Here is an 18,737-nt window from a genome sequence, read left to right as displayed (position 1 = left end):
AAACACATTTACTGTATATGCGAGTAACATGGTGTCAGTTTGGGACATATTCTACACCAGAGGTACTCTGTCAAGTGTGTTTCTAAACTTGATCTGTGAACGCAGCATTCACAATGCACATATTAAGCAAGTGTAGTGCTGGCCACAGCATGTAGCTGACCTTAAAGGCAATAGTGCAGAGAATGTACTGTTAATTTCATAAATTTCAAAGTGAAACAAATGAATTGTAATTATGATAAGTAAGATCTGTGTGCTCAAGTAGGCAAGATGTCTTTTATAAGCAGTGCAGGGAAAGGGAAAAGCAAGACAAAGTGGTTGTAGGTCAACTGTTTGCGGCCTTTACCTAGTAGCACGTGAACACTTTATATAAATTTAGGAACAATTGATAAAAGTGGGAATGCCACACATGTGCTTACTTAATTACACTGTAAGCACAATGCTGATTAATTAGTTATGATAATTCAAGATTACCATGTGCCACTCTGCAATCCATATACTGTATGTCACCTGGGAGAAGATTCTTCACTGCATATGAAACAGAAAATATTTGTATTAATGTCATGGTGAAGTTCTCAAGTATGCCTTTGCACTCCAGCAGTTATTTTTGACAAACTAAGTTGATGACATGAGCAGCCATTTTTCACCACCAATTGAGTTCTCTAGGGCTTGATAAAACAGCTGCTCAGTCTAGCAACATATTTGTGACCAACTTGGTTGTAAGCAGGTTAAACATGGAGACTTCATGGAGTGTCTTTGAGACATGCTATTGAGCCTACAATGTTATTTTCATTTGAATAGGATGTGCTTTTTTTATTATATTTTGTTTCTTTAAATAAAAAGATGAAAAAATATGAGGAGATTTCTGCTACATAATCATGCTGGTACAGTAACAGCAAATTTTGTCTTAACAACTGCCCTTGGGATTTTGAAATCCTTACACTTAACTGTCCTGTGTATTTAGAATTTGCAGATTCTCTTGACCTTGCTCCCTGTATATTTAGTATATGAAATTACTGCATAAACAGAAATTTCAACAGATCGTGATGACTGAGCCATCCGACATCACAAGTATCTGAAGCCACAAGGCTACATTTCTACTGAATGGAAGCGTTTCCCTCAATCAGAAGTTGCTAACCAGCTATATTGCTTATTAGTGTGAGCCACCAGACTGTCCAATTGTCGATTACAAAATCTGGGCAGCTTGTGCCATGTTCATCTGCTGCAGAAATAGCACGTCTGGCAGCAAGCAGTGATTTTTTTCTGTGTGTGTGTCTTTGCAGTTATCAATGTACTGTTAATTATGGTCATGTTGCTTCTTAAGCAAAACTTGTCTGCATATTATTTTTTGTCTGCCTTTCATCATTTACAAATTTTACTTATTGTTTTAATGAGATCCATGACTTTTGCTCTTTTGTTGCAACCATAACTGCAGTAAGCAAAAGCAGTCAGAGGTGCTGAGCAGATTTCGCCATGATTATAGTAATCCACTCTGTTACATATCAATAACAGAAACATACTATAAGTGGCTTACTTAATATTGTTAACTTGTTTCTTATTATTCACTTTTTATGCACTAGTCAGTTTTCTCAAGATGCTTGACCATAAATCGCTGTTTCAGACCCCATCAACTGCTCACTGTGTGACCTGAACAGGCTACAACTATAGCATGTGCAAGGAATGGCACTGAACATGTATAATTTTTATACTGCCTTGAATAAAAGTCTCCAGTAAATACATGTTATCTAACTATGACAGGGTGAGCTAGTGGCATCTCTGCAACTCAGATGTGTCTATTTATTAGAACTGAGTTTCCTTTCAAAAATAACTTTTGTCAGATATTTTACAGAGAAGCTGACAGGGTGGTGCAGTGGTTAGCACTGCTGTTTCACACAAATTCAGTATCCTGGGTTTGAATCCCAGACTTTGTCATGATCTGAGAGGAGCCTGTAAATGTACCCCTTGTTTATGTTGGTTTCCCTTGTATATTCCTAAAAGGTGTGTTTAAGATTACCCTAAACCGGGCTTCTATGAGTGGCCCTGCAGTGGACTGGCACCCTGTCTAGGGCTTCTGCTTAGTGCACAGTGTTCCTGGGATAGAACTTGATTAAGTGGGCTCGAGAATGTTAAATTGTGTTACAAGAATGTAACATCATTTTGGGGACTACAGTCCTATGACAGAACAAGTCACTCTTGTTAAAGTGAACTGCCTAATTTGTTGGAAGCCAGAGAAAGCAGGTCATAAGTACTGTATAAACATAACTGATCAGACATCGTATGTGCTTAGGCTCCCTAAATTCTTTTTTTTGATCATCCTTGATACTTTCTCTATAATCAGAGGCTGAACTCAAGGAAACCCGGAATGAAGACACCGTGTTCCTTTTTGCTTAATCTGTTAATACAATTATTTAACAATTATATATATCATAAACCAAACATTTTATATATTGACAATATACTGTAGCTATGACCAAGTTTGTTCTCTCTGGTATTTATCTTTAAATCACAATAACCCAATGTTCTATTATGCACTATTCATTCTGAGAGTTTTTCAGCAATTGCCTTTCATCAACAAATATTTTCCTATTCTTATTGAAATATGTACTGTATTAACAATTGACTCTGAGTGAGGAAAAAGGGTTTCAGAAATTCAATTCCCAACAAAACATACCCATTCACATTGGATAAATGCTCCTCTTTTGAAACAAATGGAAGTGGAATTTTGCTTCCATTTGGGTTCCACTTGTGATAGGATGTTGGGCTTTAAGCACCAGCATTTGGTTCATTAAATATTCTTTATGAAACCTCTTTAACAAAATCAAATTACATCCAGGCTTTTACTAAAGTAGCTTGGAATCTGATGGACACTCTTTTGTATCTTTAGTGATCAGGCAAGCCACTTTTCACATTTTTACTTTTATGAAATGGGATGACGTTTCTATTAAAAAAGCCAGTTTATGTGTGGTGGTATGTACTGCAATATATTCCAAAATGCACTCTCATGTGTGAGATCCAAGATAAAGACTTTAACAAGTTAGCCCTTTACTAATTGCTGATACTGAAACTCTCAGGTCTAATTTCAACTCTGTCCCCCTGGTTGCTTACTAATTTTATTTGTTTAATTCATTATATAATGCCTTAGCAATTAATTTTTTGAGCTTATGTGAACATGTTTCTGCTGTGTGGTATATGTTATTGCTTATAATGTTTTTGCAGTCTTGGTTATTTAGGTAACACTTTGCCTGGTCTCTTGATACAACGATTTCTTAGCTGAATATTTAGTATCTCTTTCTAGCTACTTGACACTTAATTATGGATACTAAATTTGCATTAAACTAAAATGTAAAAGTGATGGTCACTTTTTGCAGAAAGAAGAAAAGTTAAACATACAGTATTTACATAATAGCATATCAATGGGATTTACTTAAATTATTATTTTATTAGGTTTACAGAGACGTAATAGCTGCAGTGATATTACAGCTGTAATGAATAAAGAATCAGTCAACTATTCTTAGACATAGTCTTGGGAAAAACTGAATTCTACTGTATCATCTCTGTCAAGAATGCACATATTATTTTTTATAAAATCTTAAAATATCTGTAGCTGGCTAGTGGGGCACAGCTATTTTTTGCAATCACTGCAAAGCTTCAGCATTCACTATCATGCAGTTGAGGACATGCCTAGAATCATTATTAGGAGTACAGTATTATTACTATTTGACTCAAGTCCTTGCTTAGAATGAACAGAAGCCATTCCTATCACAGTGAAGTAAATAAGAAATAACAAGATGATTTCAACTCGGTTGGGGTTTATTTTTTGTTTTGCTCACCCTGACTTATTTTGAAAATACATACCCATTTTATAGGATTAAAAGCATGGAAATAACTATGTTGTAAAGAATGTTTTTAGATTCTTGTGACCACTGACATTGAATGACCTTAACAAGATTCAAAATTAATAATCACTTGAAGGAATAAATATAACAAATCTACTGTAGGCATCAGTAAGATGAACTGCATTTTTTAAATGCCAGCATTCTTCTTCATTAAGAAATGATCCCCGCGTTCAAGAAATTCAGTTGTAGAAAACATAAAAAATGTTATGCATACCATTTCAATAGCACTGATCTAGAAAAAAGCTAGCAAGCTATTATGCCTGAGATAAACAAACATACATAAATTATTACATAACTGAAGGAAGAGGCACCACAGATAAATTTGGCCTCTTGTGGTGATTTTCATTTTTTTATCCACCAGCTAAGCATGCTTTTCAGTTTAACCCTCATTTGAATGAAAGTAGTCAGTGGATATTTGAGCTACTGATACAGAAGACAGATTATCTGCAATTATACTGTGTACATGTGTGAAGGAAAGAGAGAGTGTAAAGATGGAGCATTTTTTTAAATAATTCATGCTGTGCCTCATTGCAGAATCCAGTTTAATTTCATGCTTCCTTGACTTTCACCAAGCAGCTGGAAGTATCCTGTCATTTTTCAATAGGTCAGCACCTGACTGTTGAGTTGCTGCCTAGTGTTAGTCAAGCTGAAAACATGTAAGATGAACAATGCTTGGGGAAAGTCACCACATTGTGATGGGCAATATAACTGTCACTGTCAAAACTGGAAGTTAAGTGCAATTCAGTAGGTTGTGTGTAACTCACACCATCGTGCATTCGTGAACACTGTTAGAACCTGGGTTACAATGTTGTCACAGAAATGATCATGACTAATGCAGCTCTTTGTTTTTAAATTTGTTATGAGCTTGGCTGCTAAATTGTTTAAGACTATATCGTGAAAGATACAGCACTCTGTTTAAGAACACTGTGATACCCGAGGCTGTTAATAGATAATATTACAGGGATTGTCATAACTATGATTTGAAACTGTGAGTAAATACTGCTATGGCTGTTGACCTCTTGTACAGCAGATATCAAGACTAGAAAGACAGTCAATAACAAAACGCAAATGTGCTGTTTGCAGCTATGGTACTGTTGTACAGTTGATACCAATACTAAAAAAGCCCAGTCATCAACAAAATGAACTGTTCAGTTGTATACAAGATAGCATGTCTTAAAGTAGAGTCATTAACAAAGCAAAATATGTTTATTAATACTGCCAAGACTGGAACTACAGTGTAGTTATTGATAGTGTCTTGGCGGAATTTGCTCTGTAATTATGAATGATAGTATGCCAAGGACTTAAGTGTAACTACCAATATGTTATGACTTCAGCTTGAAAACCCTGCCACAACTGGGATTGTCAGCATAAATTCAGATATTGATATGTAAATACTAATAGCAACTGTTTCTGGGAACATGCATATATTGCTCTTACTGAAAACGCTGCTATGATAGACTCTCTACTACACTGTGTGTTTATTGATTCTGGCAATACACAGTTTTAGCCAGTTTCATCCTGTGATATCCAGACAAAGCAACCTCCTGAGAAATCAACACTGCTGCTGGATCTAATTTAACAGAGAATATACATACAATAAAGAATGGAGCACATTCCCCTGATTTCAGTAATATATTGCAAAGAAGCATGACTGTAACACGTTATACAGAAATTTTAGATTAAGGAAAATAAAAATTCTAGCAAACACTGCCAAATGTAATGCCCATCAATAGCTTAAAAGAAAATCATGTCACAGAGAATACATGTTTGAAAACAATTTGGATTTCACAGAGAACTCGTATTTAACACAGTACCACATTAAGACACACACATGAAGTACACAGGTGGTATGCATGAACTATAAATCAAGTGCCCTTTTTCTCTTTAACACACATTGTCATATCTAGTTTTTGGTATGAGTATATCCTGCTGCCTTAAAAAAATATAAAAAACTAAATTCCATGGCTTTTTTCAACACAGCAAATCAGATGCAGTACTGCAGCTCTTTAAACAGTCAAACCACACCGGTGATGCATATAATCTAAATCAAAGCATCTCTAGAGAATTAGAAAGTTTCCTATGAGCTGAAAAGATGTGTAGTGGGAGTGGTGTACAGACGTTCAGGAGAATATGTATGCTGTAGGAATTTGTTGTGCTTTCTTGTGTCGTTAAAATAGCACAAGTGGGCCAAATGCAATTAGTATGATTCTGTAATCTAATAAAAACCCAGAAATGTCATTTGTTTAGAGCCTGTTAAGTTCTTATTCTTGTATTTTTTCCTCACATTTTCTGAGTCAGTAAGATTTTTATTTTTAATTGAAAATGAGACCAGTCCCAAAATAGGATATTTTTGTGAATGGCCAATGCAAAAATGCATATTAACTAAATGGCTGCTTTTTGTCAACTTTAGACATAAACAATACTGGCACAAGAGAAGAGCATGTTTACTCTCTTATGAGACCCTTGGCTCACAGAATTAAAGCTTGCTCATCCATAGTATGACCCCACTCAAGAACTGTCCTTGGATAATTTGATATTTGGCATGAGGTTCTGTCTAATCTTGCAGACTTCACTGTTGCCCTTTAACTGAGCCACCGTTTAACCTTTAACTTATAATGCTTTTTTGATACAGGCCTCCGGACACTTTACATGCATTTTTGCTACCTGATTATAAAAAGGAGAGACCTAAAACATTTTGCTAACAATAAATATTTTATATCTGTGCAACCTACAGCTCTATGTCTTTCAGGCCCAGTGTATTTTTATAGCATGCTTTTTATGTATTTATTTGTTAGGAAACCATGATTAGCATAATTTAAAACTCCCTTTCTGCTCTGGGATATAATTTTTACTTCTGTGGGAGGAACACAGGTGGGTTCTCTTCTGCTAGATACTGATATTGGTATTATATTCCACCTGCTTGTCGCACTTCCTCCCTCAAGTCCATTATATAAGTTTAACTGTGCCACCCTGTTCATCTGAGATATTCAATCTCCTGCCTAGCAGACAAAGCCAACCTACATTCACAGTATCTGTTTAAGTGCTACAAATGAGATAGCTGAAATGGAGTGTTTTCCCTCTTTTCTTAATCCTATTTAGTAATATACATTGTCTGACATTCCTTGGCACCACCTGAGGAAAAACAATACGAAACAAAACCAACCAAAAAGAAAGAAACCTTTTTAATTTCCATTGTGTGCAACTCACAGTAGAAAGCTCTGCTGCTGATTTGGAGTTTCAGTGCATTTTTTTTTTAAACTTACACCACAATAGGTGTGTCTGAAAACACCGAGCTAATGGACTCAGCATCTGACTTTTTCCTCTGGTCCTTTTCCCGCTTCCTTTCTTGCTCTTCAACCAGGGCCGGATTCACTTTGCCATTTTGGCCCTGCAAGTTTTTGGAAGGCTCGATAAATGCCACGTGTCTGCTAAGCCCTGCTTTCCCAGTCAGCAGATCATGGGTGGGTGTGGCACTAAGCATGGAGGAATGAATGCTGTCCTCCTTTTGGCTTTTTGACTTCCCATCACCCCGGCAACAAAGGCAGCGACATGGGGTCAGGTACAGGTAGATGAGGACCAGGACAACACTTGCAATGCATCCCACCAGGGTGGTGTAGGCAGTGTTTAGTGTCTCGTGACCTCCATGTTGTGTAAAGTTATGAACCTTTACAGAGACATAGAGAGTCTCATTCAGAGTATCGCTAACTGCAAAGCAGGTGTAGATCCCAGAATCCTCTGCCCGAACAGGACGAATCTGTAAGTTACCATCGTTTGTGATGACATATGTGTGGTTGTTCCCAAGTAAAGCAACTGAGTCATTGTTTGGAGTAGTCCACATTTTGGTCATGCCTCTGTTCTTGGTGTCACAAGTGATGGTCAAAGTATCACCCAGATAAGCCTCAATGTCTGTCTCCTTAACTGTGCTGCAATTCAAGTAATTCTCACTGAGCTCAAAAACCCCAACTGTCATTTTCTGAAAAATGCAGGTATACTCATCTTTGAAATCCACTGCGGAATTGAGCCTTCTTATATGCCAGTGTGCCAGCAAACTGTACAGCTCACAGTCACAGGTGAAGGGGTTGTTGTGAAAGTACAGACCATTTTTGATCCAGGCAGGCAGCATCTTGAGCTCATGCACAGGTAAAGTTTTTATGTTGTTGGAGGAGATATCCAAAAGAGTTAGCTCACGCAAGCGGGTCTTCTCTTTAACCAGCTCCATGGGAAAACGTGAGACCTTATTTCGACTTAAGTAAAGTTTTTGTAGCTTATTCAGGCCTTCAAAAGCCGAGCGATCGATTTGAGCAATTATATTGTCATAGAGCAGCAGGACTTCAAGGTGCTGCAAGTCCTGGAAGAAGCATTCTTCTAATATGTGCAGCTTGTTGGAAGAGAGGTCAAGGTATCGCACGTTGGGTACATTGGAGAAGGCCTCGGTGGAAATGAAAGTCATCCCATTATGGTTTAAGAGAAGTGTTTTCAGTTTCTCCAGCTTGTTAACTGTCCACTCGGCCCGGAGACGTGTGATGCTATTGTAGCTTAAGTCCAGCACGGCTGTGTAACTGGGCAAACCTGTAGGGACAACTGTCAGCTCTTTCTTGCTGCAGCTCACAATGTTGCTGGCGCAAATGCACGTTGTGTGGAAATTGAGTGTGGAACCTTTTACCCCGGATAGTGGCAACAAAATTGTGGATAGCAGCACCCAAAGAGATGGAAGGAGGAGACGCTCAGGAGGTATGCGGACAGGTAGAAAAAACAGCACATCCGACGTGGCTCCACTCCTCTGCATGGTGGAAGGGGTATATCCTTGGTTGTGGGAAGGTGACCACAGTTAGCCGCGTGTTACATAACAGGCACTGCAAACTGGCTCTGGAGTTCCTCGCATGGTAGATCTGGAGCTACAATGAAATCACCAAGCTCCCAGTGCAGAGGAAATGGTTGGCTGCCTGCCACTTTTTGTTCTGCAATAAATTAACATCGTCATGGTTACATTCACCTGCCCATTACAGTTAGCATGACACAAATAACATTTTTGAGCCTGCTTTGAACAAGAACAACAAAGTTGACATCTGCATGAATCAGGAGAGAAGCCATAAAGGAACACTTACTGTGTTGAGGAAGTACTAAAGGATCCCACCATCCAGGACAGTGCAACGTGTCTAGAAGTGCACGTTGTTAACCCATCGGTGTCCAGACGGCACGCTATGTTGTCAAGTGTTGCATTGCACCATTTTTTACTCCAGACGGACGCTTGTACATTAACTGAAGAAGGGAAGTCAATCTACAACGTGCCCGTCAGTTTACCTCCTGTCATGTCCTCTTCCTCTGTTTTATATCAATGATTTCTGATTGGAGGGGGAGAAAAAAAATCCACAATCAACAAAGGCTAATCCCAGTGGCGTGCACTTTCCACGCATCTTCCTCCTCCTCCTGTGTCTCTATAAAAGCCAGGCAAACCATTGAATATTTCATAAATAAGCAGATGTTTTCTTCCTCCTAGCAAATCACTCAAAGCAAAATTCAGAGCGAGGGAGTCATCACAGCAACAGATTCCAGCGCCATACCGTCTGTCTTCCTCTCGTAACAAATAGTAACGGCACTTTAATATTATTATTTTCTCTAAAGGTAAGCGGTTCGCTGTGCACCTTAAAACTCACCAATCCCCTGTGATGCCTGCGGGTGCAGGGATGTGGGACGCAATCCGCTCCGATCTCGCCCCGGAGGATCGAAGAGACGCGGCCAGGAAGCTCGAAGCAACTGATTCTCCTCGGAAAGCGAAACGGAGCGACGGCTGCGGATAGCGGGCGCACATCCTAATAATGCAGCGCCGCTGACACCACTGCTTTTCCTATCCCCGACGATTTTCACTTTTATTCTGCCTGCCTATCAGCAAGTGTGCTAATGCTACTGCTACTGCTGCTGCTGCTGCTGCTGCTACTGCCAACACCGCGTGAGTCCCTATGTGTCTTTGCGCGTGTCTACAGGCGCACGCGAGCGTGTGCGCGCTATCTCAAGCCCGCGCTTCATCCTCGTGCTCCGCAAGCTTCTACTTGTATTGACATAATGCTGCATGTAACGCGGCGAGCTGGGAGCAGCTTAAAACGTGGACTGCTAGTCAGATGCGCAATAACTGAAAATGTGCCCGAACACCGAGTTATGGATTTACAAAAGTGAGGTAGTGTAGATGTTGTTTTTTATGTGTTGAGGACAGGTACTACTAATGATATGTCCGCAAGCGATCTCACGGGACATTTGTGAGTGCTTCACCTATACTTGACGTACTGAGTATCCCGTCTGGTCTGGGACTTTTAAACATGAATGGACAGGTCTGGTAGCGCGTGGCTGTTACGTGCACAGCTGTAATTAGGCATTCACTTTTAAAACGCGAGCCTCTAAACCTGTGGAAAACCACTTGCCTCCCAAAAGCCTAGCAGTAAACCTGGTGATAAAAAAGGGGATCTAGCGGTGTATGTATTGAATCTCTCATACTTTTCATACTTCCTTGTTAAAAAATATTTAGAAATTTAAAAAAATCTATTGGACACTATTAAGGAATATGTTTCAAATTATTTATTCAATCCGGTTCAGTTAATTTTTTATATAGCGCCCTTCGGTGAGTGCAGGTTCAGAGCACCTGCACACATTTCCAGCATTAATACAACGACAGAAATAATTAAGCCCTGTTATCATTTCAGGGGTGTCAAACTCGAGGGTGGTACAAAGGTCGTTCTGCTGGTTCTCAGTAAGGAGACCAGGGTTAGTGTCCTGAGTTGTGTGCAGTTTATATGTTCTCCCCGTGTTTCTGTAATTTCCTTCAGGTGATCTGTCTGCTTCCCACAGTTTAAAGATATGCAAGTTCTATAGATTGGCAATGCTAAATTGGCCCTATGTATGCGTGTGGTGTTTTCATGAATGTGTTCATCCTGCGTTGAACTGGTTCCTTGTTCAGGGAATTGTTCCTGCCAAGAGCAGCTTTTGGGGGTGGCAAGTGGGGCGACTAGGCCCTGCACCTAAAGGGGCCTCACTTTTGAGGTACAAGTGTCTTGTTTGAGGAAATTTGTCAAGTTATATTCTCCAGTATATATATATATATATGTATATATATATATATATATATATATATATATATATATATTTAAAATCCCTCTTCAAGGTCAAATTCCGTACATTTACGTCTTTGAAAACATTCCATAGTCCGAATATTAATGCACAAAAATATGTATCGCTAATGATAACCGGCTGAAATGACATCGATGTAAGTTATGACTATGACATCCTGTATATCGAAACTCAGAGTATACTTGCAATTTGGAAACTTTTCTAGAAGAGGCCTTGCTAATTTCTGCATGACACCGTATCTCATTTGAAACTGTCGTGGTATTGCCATGAATTATGAATTGCACTTTTGTAATAGATTATATCATTACATTTTGATAAAGTCCATGTGTTATCTTGCACAATTTTAGCTGAATACTGTAATGAGAAAATCCGGTGTATGTTAACATTACTTTTATTAAATTCGCACGCAAGTTTATACAGTCCACACATACCGGTAACAGCATTTGACATACTGTAATTGGCCCTGCGTGGGGTTGGTCAGCCCTAGGCCCCTCACACCCCTAAGGCCGCCTCTGGTTTCTGCCTTGCACCCTCTGTTTCCTAGGATAGGCTCCAGCCCTCAGTGATGCTCAGGATTAAGTGGTCTTACAGAATGGTATGGTGTTGATGCCAGACTTAAATCCTGGTAGGTCGTAGGGACTGCAAGTTTTCTTTCCATCTGCTTTTCTTATTTAATTGCCAGGATGACAGCTAACTTGATCATATTTGTCCCTGTGTCCCCATCACACAATATTTGTTTCAATAAAATATTTGAAAATAAAAAAAATGATAGCTCTGAGAGATATCGATCTGTTCTGGACAATAAAATATTTGATGGTACTCTCAGAAAAAAGAAAATCAGTTTTGAACATGTCTGGTGTGTCAGAACGAGAGCATTAAAAAGCCATTGACTCCTAATTAAGAAATTAGTTATAGCAAAATGATGGCCCTCTAGATCCCAAGTTTGAGACCTCTGAGTTAGTTAGCTGGCAATTTTTTGTCTTGTTTGTATGTCATTATTGTTTGGCTGATGGTTAAGGAAAAGCATTAAATTATTCTGAATCTTAAAAAAAAAGTAATTTACATTTAAGGCAAAAGATGTATGGTTCTTCAGTGGTAGGAATTGCTTACTAATTAAGAAAATGGCAGGAATGAAAACCCGCAGCCACTTTAGACATCCAGGGTCAGCGTTTTGACACTTCTGATTTGCCTACATAAACACAAAATGTAATAAACTGAGTGAAATAGAACACTTTCAGTTTGAATAATATCAACCAGTCATAACAATGTAAGTTGGCTAAAATAAAATTAAAGTATTATTAGCTGACGACAGAGGAGATGAAGAGAAAAACTCCAGTCAACTGCTTTAGTGTAGAAAAAAACAAAACAAAAAAACAATCACGTTGGTAGGCAGGACCCATGGACAGCTATAACACTCAAAGTCAGACGTCAGACAGAGTCACAGGTGTCCCGGGGCAGCTGGCTGCTCACCTAACCTTGGGCATTCTGAAATGTAAGTCTGTATTGTAGGCAGTATAATAAGAAAACTAGACCCTTTCATTCCTGGATTCTAAGCCTCAAAGTATCTCTGGTGTCACTTCCCAAGGGCCAGAGTAACAGCTTGACAATGTACCGTAGCACTAAATGGCACAACAGGATACTGAGAAGAGAAACAGAATAGAGGAGGGTCTGTAACAGCTCATAATGTTTGTCACACTTTTATTTTTGTGCAAATGACTAACAGAGTTTTGAAATTTGACCAGCTAGTCAGTGGCTGTAATCAGGGTATGCCAGACTAGAGAAATGATGCCAATTTAAATGCTAAGACTGATGGAACATCTCATGCACAAGCAGGCAAATCATTACTGAGATTAGGGGTTAAAAGCTTGATCTGCTACTGTTGGTTTATTTACCCTTGGAATCTTTAATAGACTGACGTCTTGATTTTATTATATTTACCGTTTAAAATTTTATAGGTATGAAATCAGCACTAAATGTAAAAGGAAACCGCTTTAAAGACTTGAGGACAATAATTATGCAGTCATACTTTGTAGTTATAGTAATGATCATGACATCAGCATTTTGAACTTAGTGAAAGCTTCAGAAAGAACAGTTTGAACAGCCTGGGCATAACACATTGCATTTGTCAATTCTGCTAGGAAATGCATGCTTGAATTAAGATATCATTTGGGTGTGCACCAAATTAAGATCATTTTGGACCAAAATCTTTGAATGCCCCTCAGACAGCCTTGGTGTCACAGTCCCTCCTAACCCATTAACAGCTGTGTTCAGTGCACTCCTAGATGGGCTTAAAGTGGAGAAGGACAAACAAATCGTAATTGCCTTTACCTCACTATTAACATGTAGACTCCATTTTGCTCAACTGGAAGAATCCCTTCCCACCACCTTTAACTCAGTGGGTAAATGATGTCCTATTCTATTCAAAATTGGAAAAAAAAACAAATTCTCCTTCAGAGGATCTGTTCAGAATTTTAAAATATAGCAGGATCTAATCAATAACGTTTTAGAATAAGCTTCTGTATTGGGAAAAAGATACACTACCTCCTTGTTGCTTCAAAGATTGGCTTTGTTGGCTGTCTGTCCTCTCTTTCTTTAGGGTGGGGGCTGAATTTTGATTTTGTCAAGCTTGATTTCATTTATATGGATTGTTATTTGCTTTTAATTAAAATCAACTGAAATATGTCTATATTGTGCACATGTGGAAAACGTCTTAATTTTCTTACACTTTTAAAGGAATACTCCACCCAAAATTATATATTTTTATCTGTTAATTACCCTGTATTGTTTGTATTGATGGTTGAGAAAAATTGTTAATCTCACGTTTTTATGAAAAACAAAAGTAACACAATTAGTTATACAATGGTGACCAATGCAGAAACAACAGCAAACAATATCAAAAAATTAATGAAAAAGAAAACACTTAAATTATTTGTTTTAGATCATTCAGGTGTCCATTTGTATGCTCACAACATCCCAAACATATGTATTTTTTACTATAGTATTGTTAAAAAAATCATGTGATTATCAATTTTTCTTTGCTATAACTGACGTAAGAAACATGAGGTAAGAAATAATTGAAAAATATCATTTTTGGGCAGAATATTACTTTTAGCCAGAAAAAGTAAGTTTTAGGCAAAGTTGTAGCATATGTTGTAAAAGCTACAAAGGGGCTGAAGATAACATCTAAATTGTATGGTAATTCAGTAAAAATAATGTTTAGGTCTACTGAGAAAAAAAAAGTGACAGGAATTGTTGCTGTCCATCATTGTTACCAATCAGTAACATTTGTCAATGTCAATTTATTTATATAGCACATTTAAAACAACATAGGAATACTGTGGCCAAAGTGCTTTATAAAAAAAGAAGAAAAATACATATAATTAACATAAATAGAAATAAAATAAATGAACATAAATAAAATAAATAATAAATAGAAGTAAGATTACATAATCACAATGAGGAAACCATCAGTATTACTGAAGGTCACGGAATACAAGTGAATAGAAATGAGTCTTTAATCTTGTTTTGATCAGTTCAATTGTAGATGACTCCTTTATGTAATGAGGTAAAGAGTTCCACAGGCGAGGAGCAGCAGCTGCAAAAGCCCTGACCCCTTGATTTTACACTTGGTACGAGGGACAACAAGAGACAACTGACCAGAAGGTCTAAGCACTCTAGATGGCTGGTGTAAAGCACACAATTCAGATAAATAGGCAGAAGCAAGCCCATGTAAAGATTTAAAAACTAGCAACAAGATTTTAAAATCAATTTGAAAACTGACATGCAGCCAGTGTAAAGAAGCTAATATTGGAGAAACAGAATCAGACTTTCAGCGAGCGGCAGCATTCTGGACCAACTGTAACCTGCGTATCAGGGATCTGCTAATCCCAGAATATAGCAAGTTGCAGTAATCAAGGCGAGAAAAGATAAAAGCATGAGTAGCTTTCTCAAGATCCCTAGAAGATAAAAAAGGCTTGATCTTACCTAAAAGACGAAGCTGGAAAAAGCAACTCTTGACTACAGAATTAATCTGTTTCTCAGAAGAGAGGTTACTGTCAAAGATAATACCAAGATTGCAGACTTGAGGTTTGCAAAAGACAGAGAAAGAGCTGAGAATTACAAGACCAATTAGGGCTTTAGCTGATGGACCCACTATAAGCACTTCCATTTTATTTTGATTCAGATCAAGAAAATTATTAGCCATCCAGGATCTTAGTTCAAAGAGACAGTTGTGTACTTGATTCATTGCAGAGTTGCAGACGGGAATATAAACCTGTGTATCATCAGCATAGCAGTGAAAATAAATGTTAAATTTCCTAAAAATAGCTCCAATAGGGTGAAGGTATATAGAGAATAAAATAGGACCCAAAATGGATCCCTGAGGAACACCACATTTAAGAGGCGCAGTAGACAAATAAGAGGAATTAAAAGTCACTGAAAAGTGTCTACCACTTAGATATGACTTGAACCAGTTAAGAGCATCCCCTTTAAGCCCAACAAGATGTTCAATACGCAACAGCAATATCTCATGGTCAATAGTGTCAAAGGCAGCGGACAGGTCAAGGAGGACAAGGACTGCAGCACCACCTGAGTCAGTAATAATAGAGATGTCATGGAATACTTTCAGGAGGGCCATCTCAACACCATAATGCCTAAAGCCAGATTGGTAGATCTCATATAAATTATTGGAGTTAAGGTGATCAACCAATTGATTATAAATAATTCTTTCTAATATTTTAGCCAGAAATGGCAATTGGGAAATCGGGCGAAAATTGGCTAAAACTCCAGGATCTAATTCTGCCTTTTTTAGACAGGGACGCACCTTAGCATGTTTAAAAAATAAGGGCACAACCCTCTCACTAATAGAATCATTGATAATGGCTAGTAAAGATGGACCCAAAACATCAAAGGCTTTCACTAAGAGGCGTGGTGGTACAATATCAATAGGACTGAGAGTAGGTTTAAGGGTGTCAATAGTACTTTTTAACTGTGAAAGTGAGACAAGATCAAAAGATTCAAAGACAATGCCATGATTAACAGTAGGAAGTTCATAGCCAGTTGGAACAATACCACAGCGGATTGTATCAATTTTACTGACAAAGAATGAAAGAAACTGCTCACATAAAAGAACAGTACTATTTAATCCCGTCACAGAATGAGGGTGAATGACCGCATTAATTGAATTAAATAAGACCCTAGGATTCTTAGAATGACGGGATACTAAATCAGCGAAGAAATCATGTTTAGCTTTCTTAACTGCACCCTGGAAATTGAATAGAGAAGTCCTAAAAATCTGTTTAGAAATAATCAATCCATCTTTTTTCCAACACCGTTCCGCAGTTCAACAGGCGGGGCTTAGCGGTCGCGTAGTTTCATTTAGCCAGGGAGAAGGTGTTCCCTTATTACAGCGTATCTTGAGCAGAGCAATTAAGTCTAAAACCATTTTACAAGAAGAATTAAATTCTAAGACAGAAACATCGATACCATCATATTGGACATGTACATCAAGACTAGAGAATATGGTTTTAAAATCAGATATAATAGAAGAATTTAAAAAGCGAGAACAGTGTGGAGCACAACTAGTAGTAGGAACATCAACAGTAATATTCAAATCCATCATTATAGAAAAGTGATCAGTAAAAGAAACATTGCATAAATCAATATTATTAACTGATATTTCATGTGTAAGAATGAGAACAAAGGTGTGACCGAGAGAGTGAGTTGGCGTATTAATATGCTGGATAAAATCAAATGAGTCCAATAGTGATAAAAAGTCATTAACCAAAGATTTCGATTGACAACAAACATGAATGTTAAAATCACCAACAATAAATACTTTGTCATGGGAGATGGTAATATCAGTCAGGAGATCAGAGAATTCAGAAATGAAGATATCATTAATTACAGGAGGTCTATAAACCACAGCAAACAACAAAGAAGGGGAGCTGCACACTTCAAAAAGCTGCAGTTCGAAGCTACTAAACGAACCCCTTGTAAGGCTCCGACACAAGAACATACTTTTAAAAACAGTGGCAATGACCCACCATGATGAGTCAGTCGAGGAGATTTTAAAAATGAATAACCTGGTGGTACCAAGTCAGTAAAACGTGAAGAGTCACCATTTACAATCCAGGTCTCAGTGATTAAAAAGAAATCCAGTTTATTTGAGATAATAAAGTCTTGCAGAATAAAAGTGAGTTGATCTCATGTTCAAAAGAGCAGCCTTGATAGAAGTAGAAGAGCTTGCTGCGGGATGAGCATGGGTGAGCGTGCGAAGATTAGCAGCGTTTACTTCCCAAGAGCACACCGAGGAAGAGTGATGCTGCCTTGAGATGGAGAAATTAAATCCGGTATCCAGCGCCCATGGACCAGGGATGGAGTCCTGTGCAGGAGAAGATGGGTGATAGACGACTCGCAGGCATCAGGAATCCAAGCTATGGGACTTGAGTCGGCATTGTTTAACAGCAATACCGGCTCTTTTTCCACGGCGGCGGCAGGTGCGTTTGCGTCTCCAAGAGGCATTCAGCTCACTGATACAGGTGAACACCGGCGTCCAGGTGAAGAAGTCAGTATGTGAATAAAACAAAGGTGGAGGTTCACATAATATCCCATCAGGAGATGAAAATTGAGAGGAAAACAAACAAGAAAATATGTTAAGTAAATAATCACGATCATAGGACAGTGGCTGTTGGGATATACTAATACATAAAAACAAAGTTAAAACATAGATTAGCGAGACGAGCAGACAGCCAGCCACACTAGCCACATCAAACCCTTTAACTCATTCACAGAAATTAATTCAAGACTCAGTGTCATCTAACAGAAAGATATAGCTGAGTATTAGCTGCGCTCAAGTGAAACTTTATCTCCTAAGGCAGTATGTATAGTGAAAACAGTAATGGTTCAGGCCCTGAGGAACACCATATACATACTGTATCTATGCATAATAAAATTGATTTTAAACAATTTATTTTATTTAGTTCACGTTTTATAAATTGACAACAGGGCTGTGTCTGAGAACCCAATGTAACTTTAAAATCTGTGTAACTGAATAGAGTGGTGAATGCTATCAAAGGCTATGCTTAAATCTAACAACATCATGCAAACATTGTAGCGTTACCTTCATCAGGAGATATAAAAATGCCCTTTACAACACTAGTTGGGGCTGTTTCTCTTCTGTTACTGGTGCAAAAACCAGAATAAAACTTCTCAAGTAAGATGTAATGAGTAAAGTGAGACTTAAGCTGCACAGTGACTCCTTTTTCAATTAATTCATAAAGAAAAGGTACATTTTAAATGTGTCTAATAATTAAGTGTATTTGGAAAAAAAAGTTAAAGGTTATTTTTATGATGAAAAGAAAAGAAGGTTAAAGACGCAATGTTTCATCAGGTGTGCAAATGAGAAAGAAAGAGCAGGTGACATATTTGGGAGGGCACAAAGTCAGGGCAGACAAAGGTTAGAATACGATGGCATTAGAGAAGATGAAGTGAGAGATTAAAATGCTAGTCAGTCATTAAAATTTTCAGAAATATTAGATCCCAGGTTGAGAATGAGCTTAGCTACTTCTGTTTTTCTTTGAAAAGAATCTTTGAAGCCCTGTGAAAGAACATAGAGAGATCAGTGTGGCTATGATCAAGGGATGTGAAGTGTTTTGCAATTGGCTTTGTCAGGCCTTAGATTTTAATGGCTCAAGTGTCCTTGTTGAAACAGACTGGTGACCACCTCCC

The 18,737-nt window shown here is 38.1% G+C and overlaps 1 protein-coding gene across 1 annotated transcript; it reads right to left on the bottom strand.

Annotated features, from left to right (window-relative positions):
• Positions 1-7,056: 7,056 nt before the first annotated feature.
• amigo1 (adhesion molecule with Ig-like domain 1) lies at positions 7,057-9,937 on the bottom strand. The gene is made up of 3 exons (XM_028797091.2): positions 9,548-9,937; positions 8,999-9,235; positions 7,057-8,851 (listed from the first exon to the last, which is right to left on the bottom strand). The coding sequence occupies exon 3, from the start codon at positions 8,677-8,679 to the stop codon at positions 7,153-7,155; it is 1,527 nt and encodes a 508-aa protein (XP_028652924.1). The 5' UTR covers positions 8,680-8,851; positions 8,999-9,235; positions 9,548-9,937; the 3' UTR covers positions 7,057-7,152.
• Between the last annotated feature and the right edge of the window lie 8,800 nt (positions 9,938-18,737).

The sequence above is a fragment of the Erpetoichthys calabaricus genome, chromosome 3 (assembly GCF_900747795.2).
Source record: "Erpetoichthys calabaricus chromosome 3, fErpCal1.3, whole genome shotgun sequence".
Classification (NCBI taxonomy): Eukaryota; Metazoa; Chordata; class Cladistia; order Polypteriformes; family Polypteridae; genus Erpetoichthys; species Erpetoichthys calabaricus.
The sequence above is the reverse complement of the archived record's forward strand: the minus strand, read 5'-3'. Positions and strand labels throughout refer to the sequence as shown.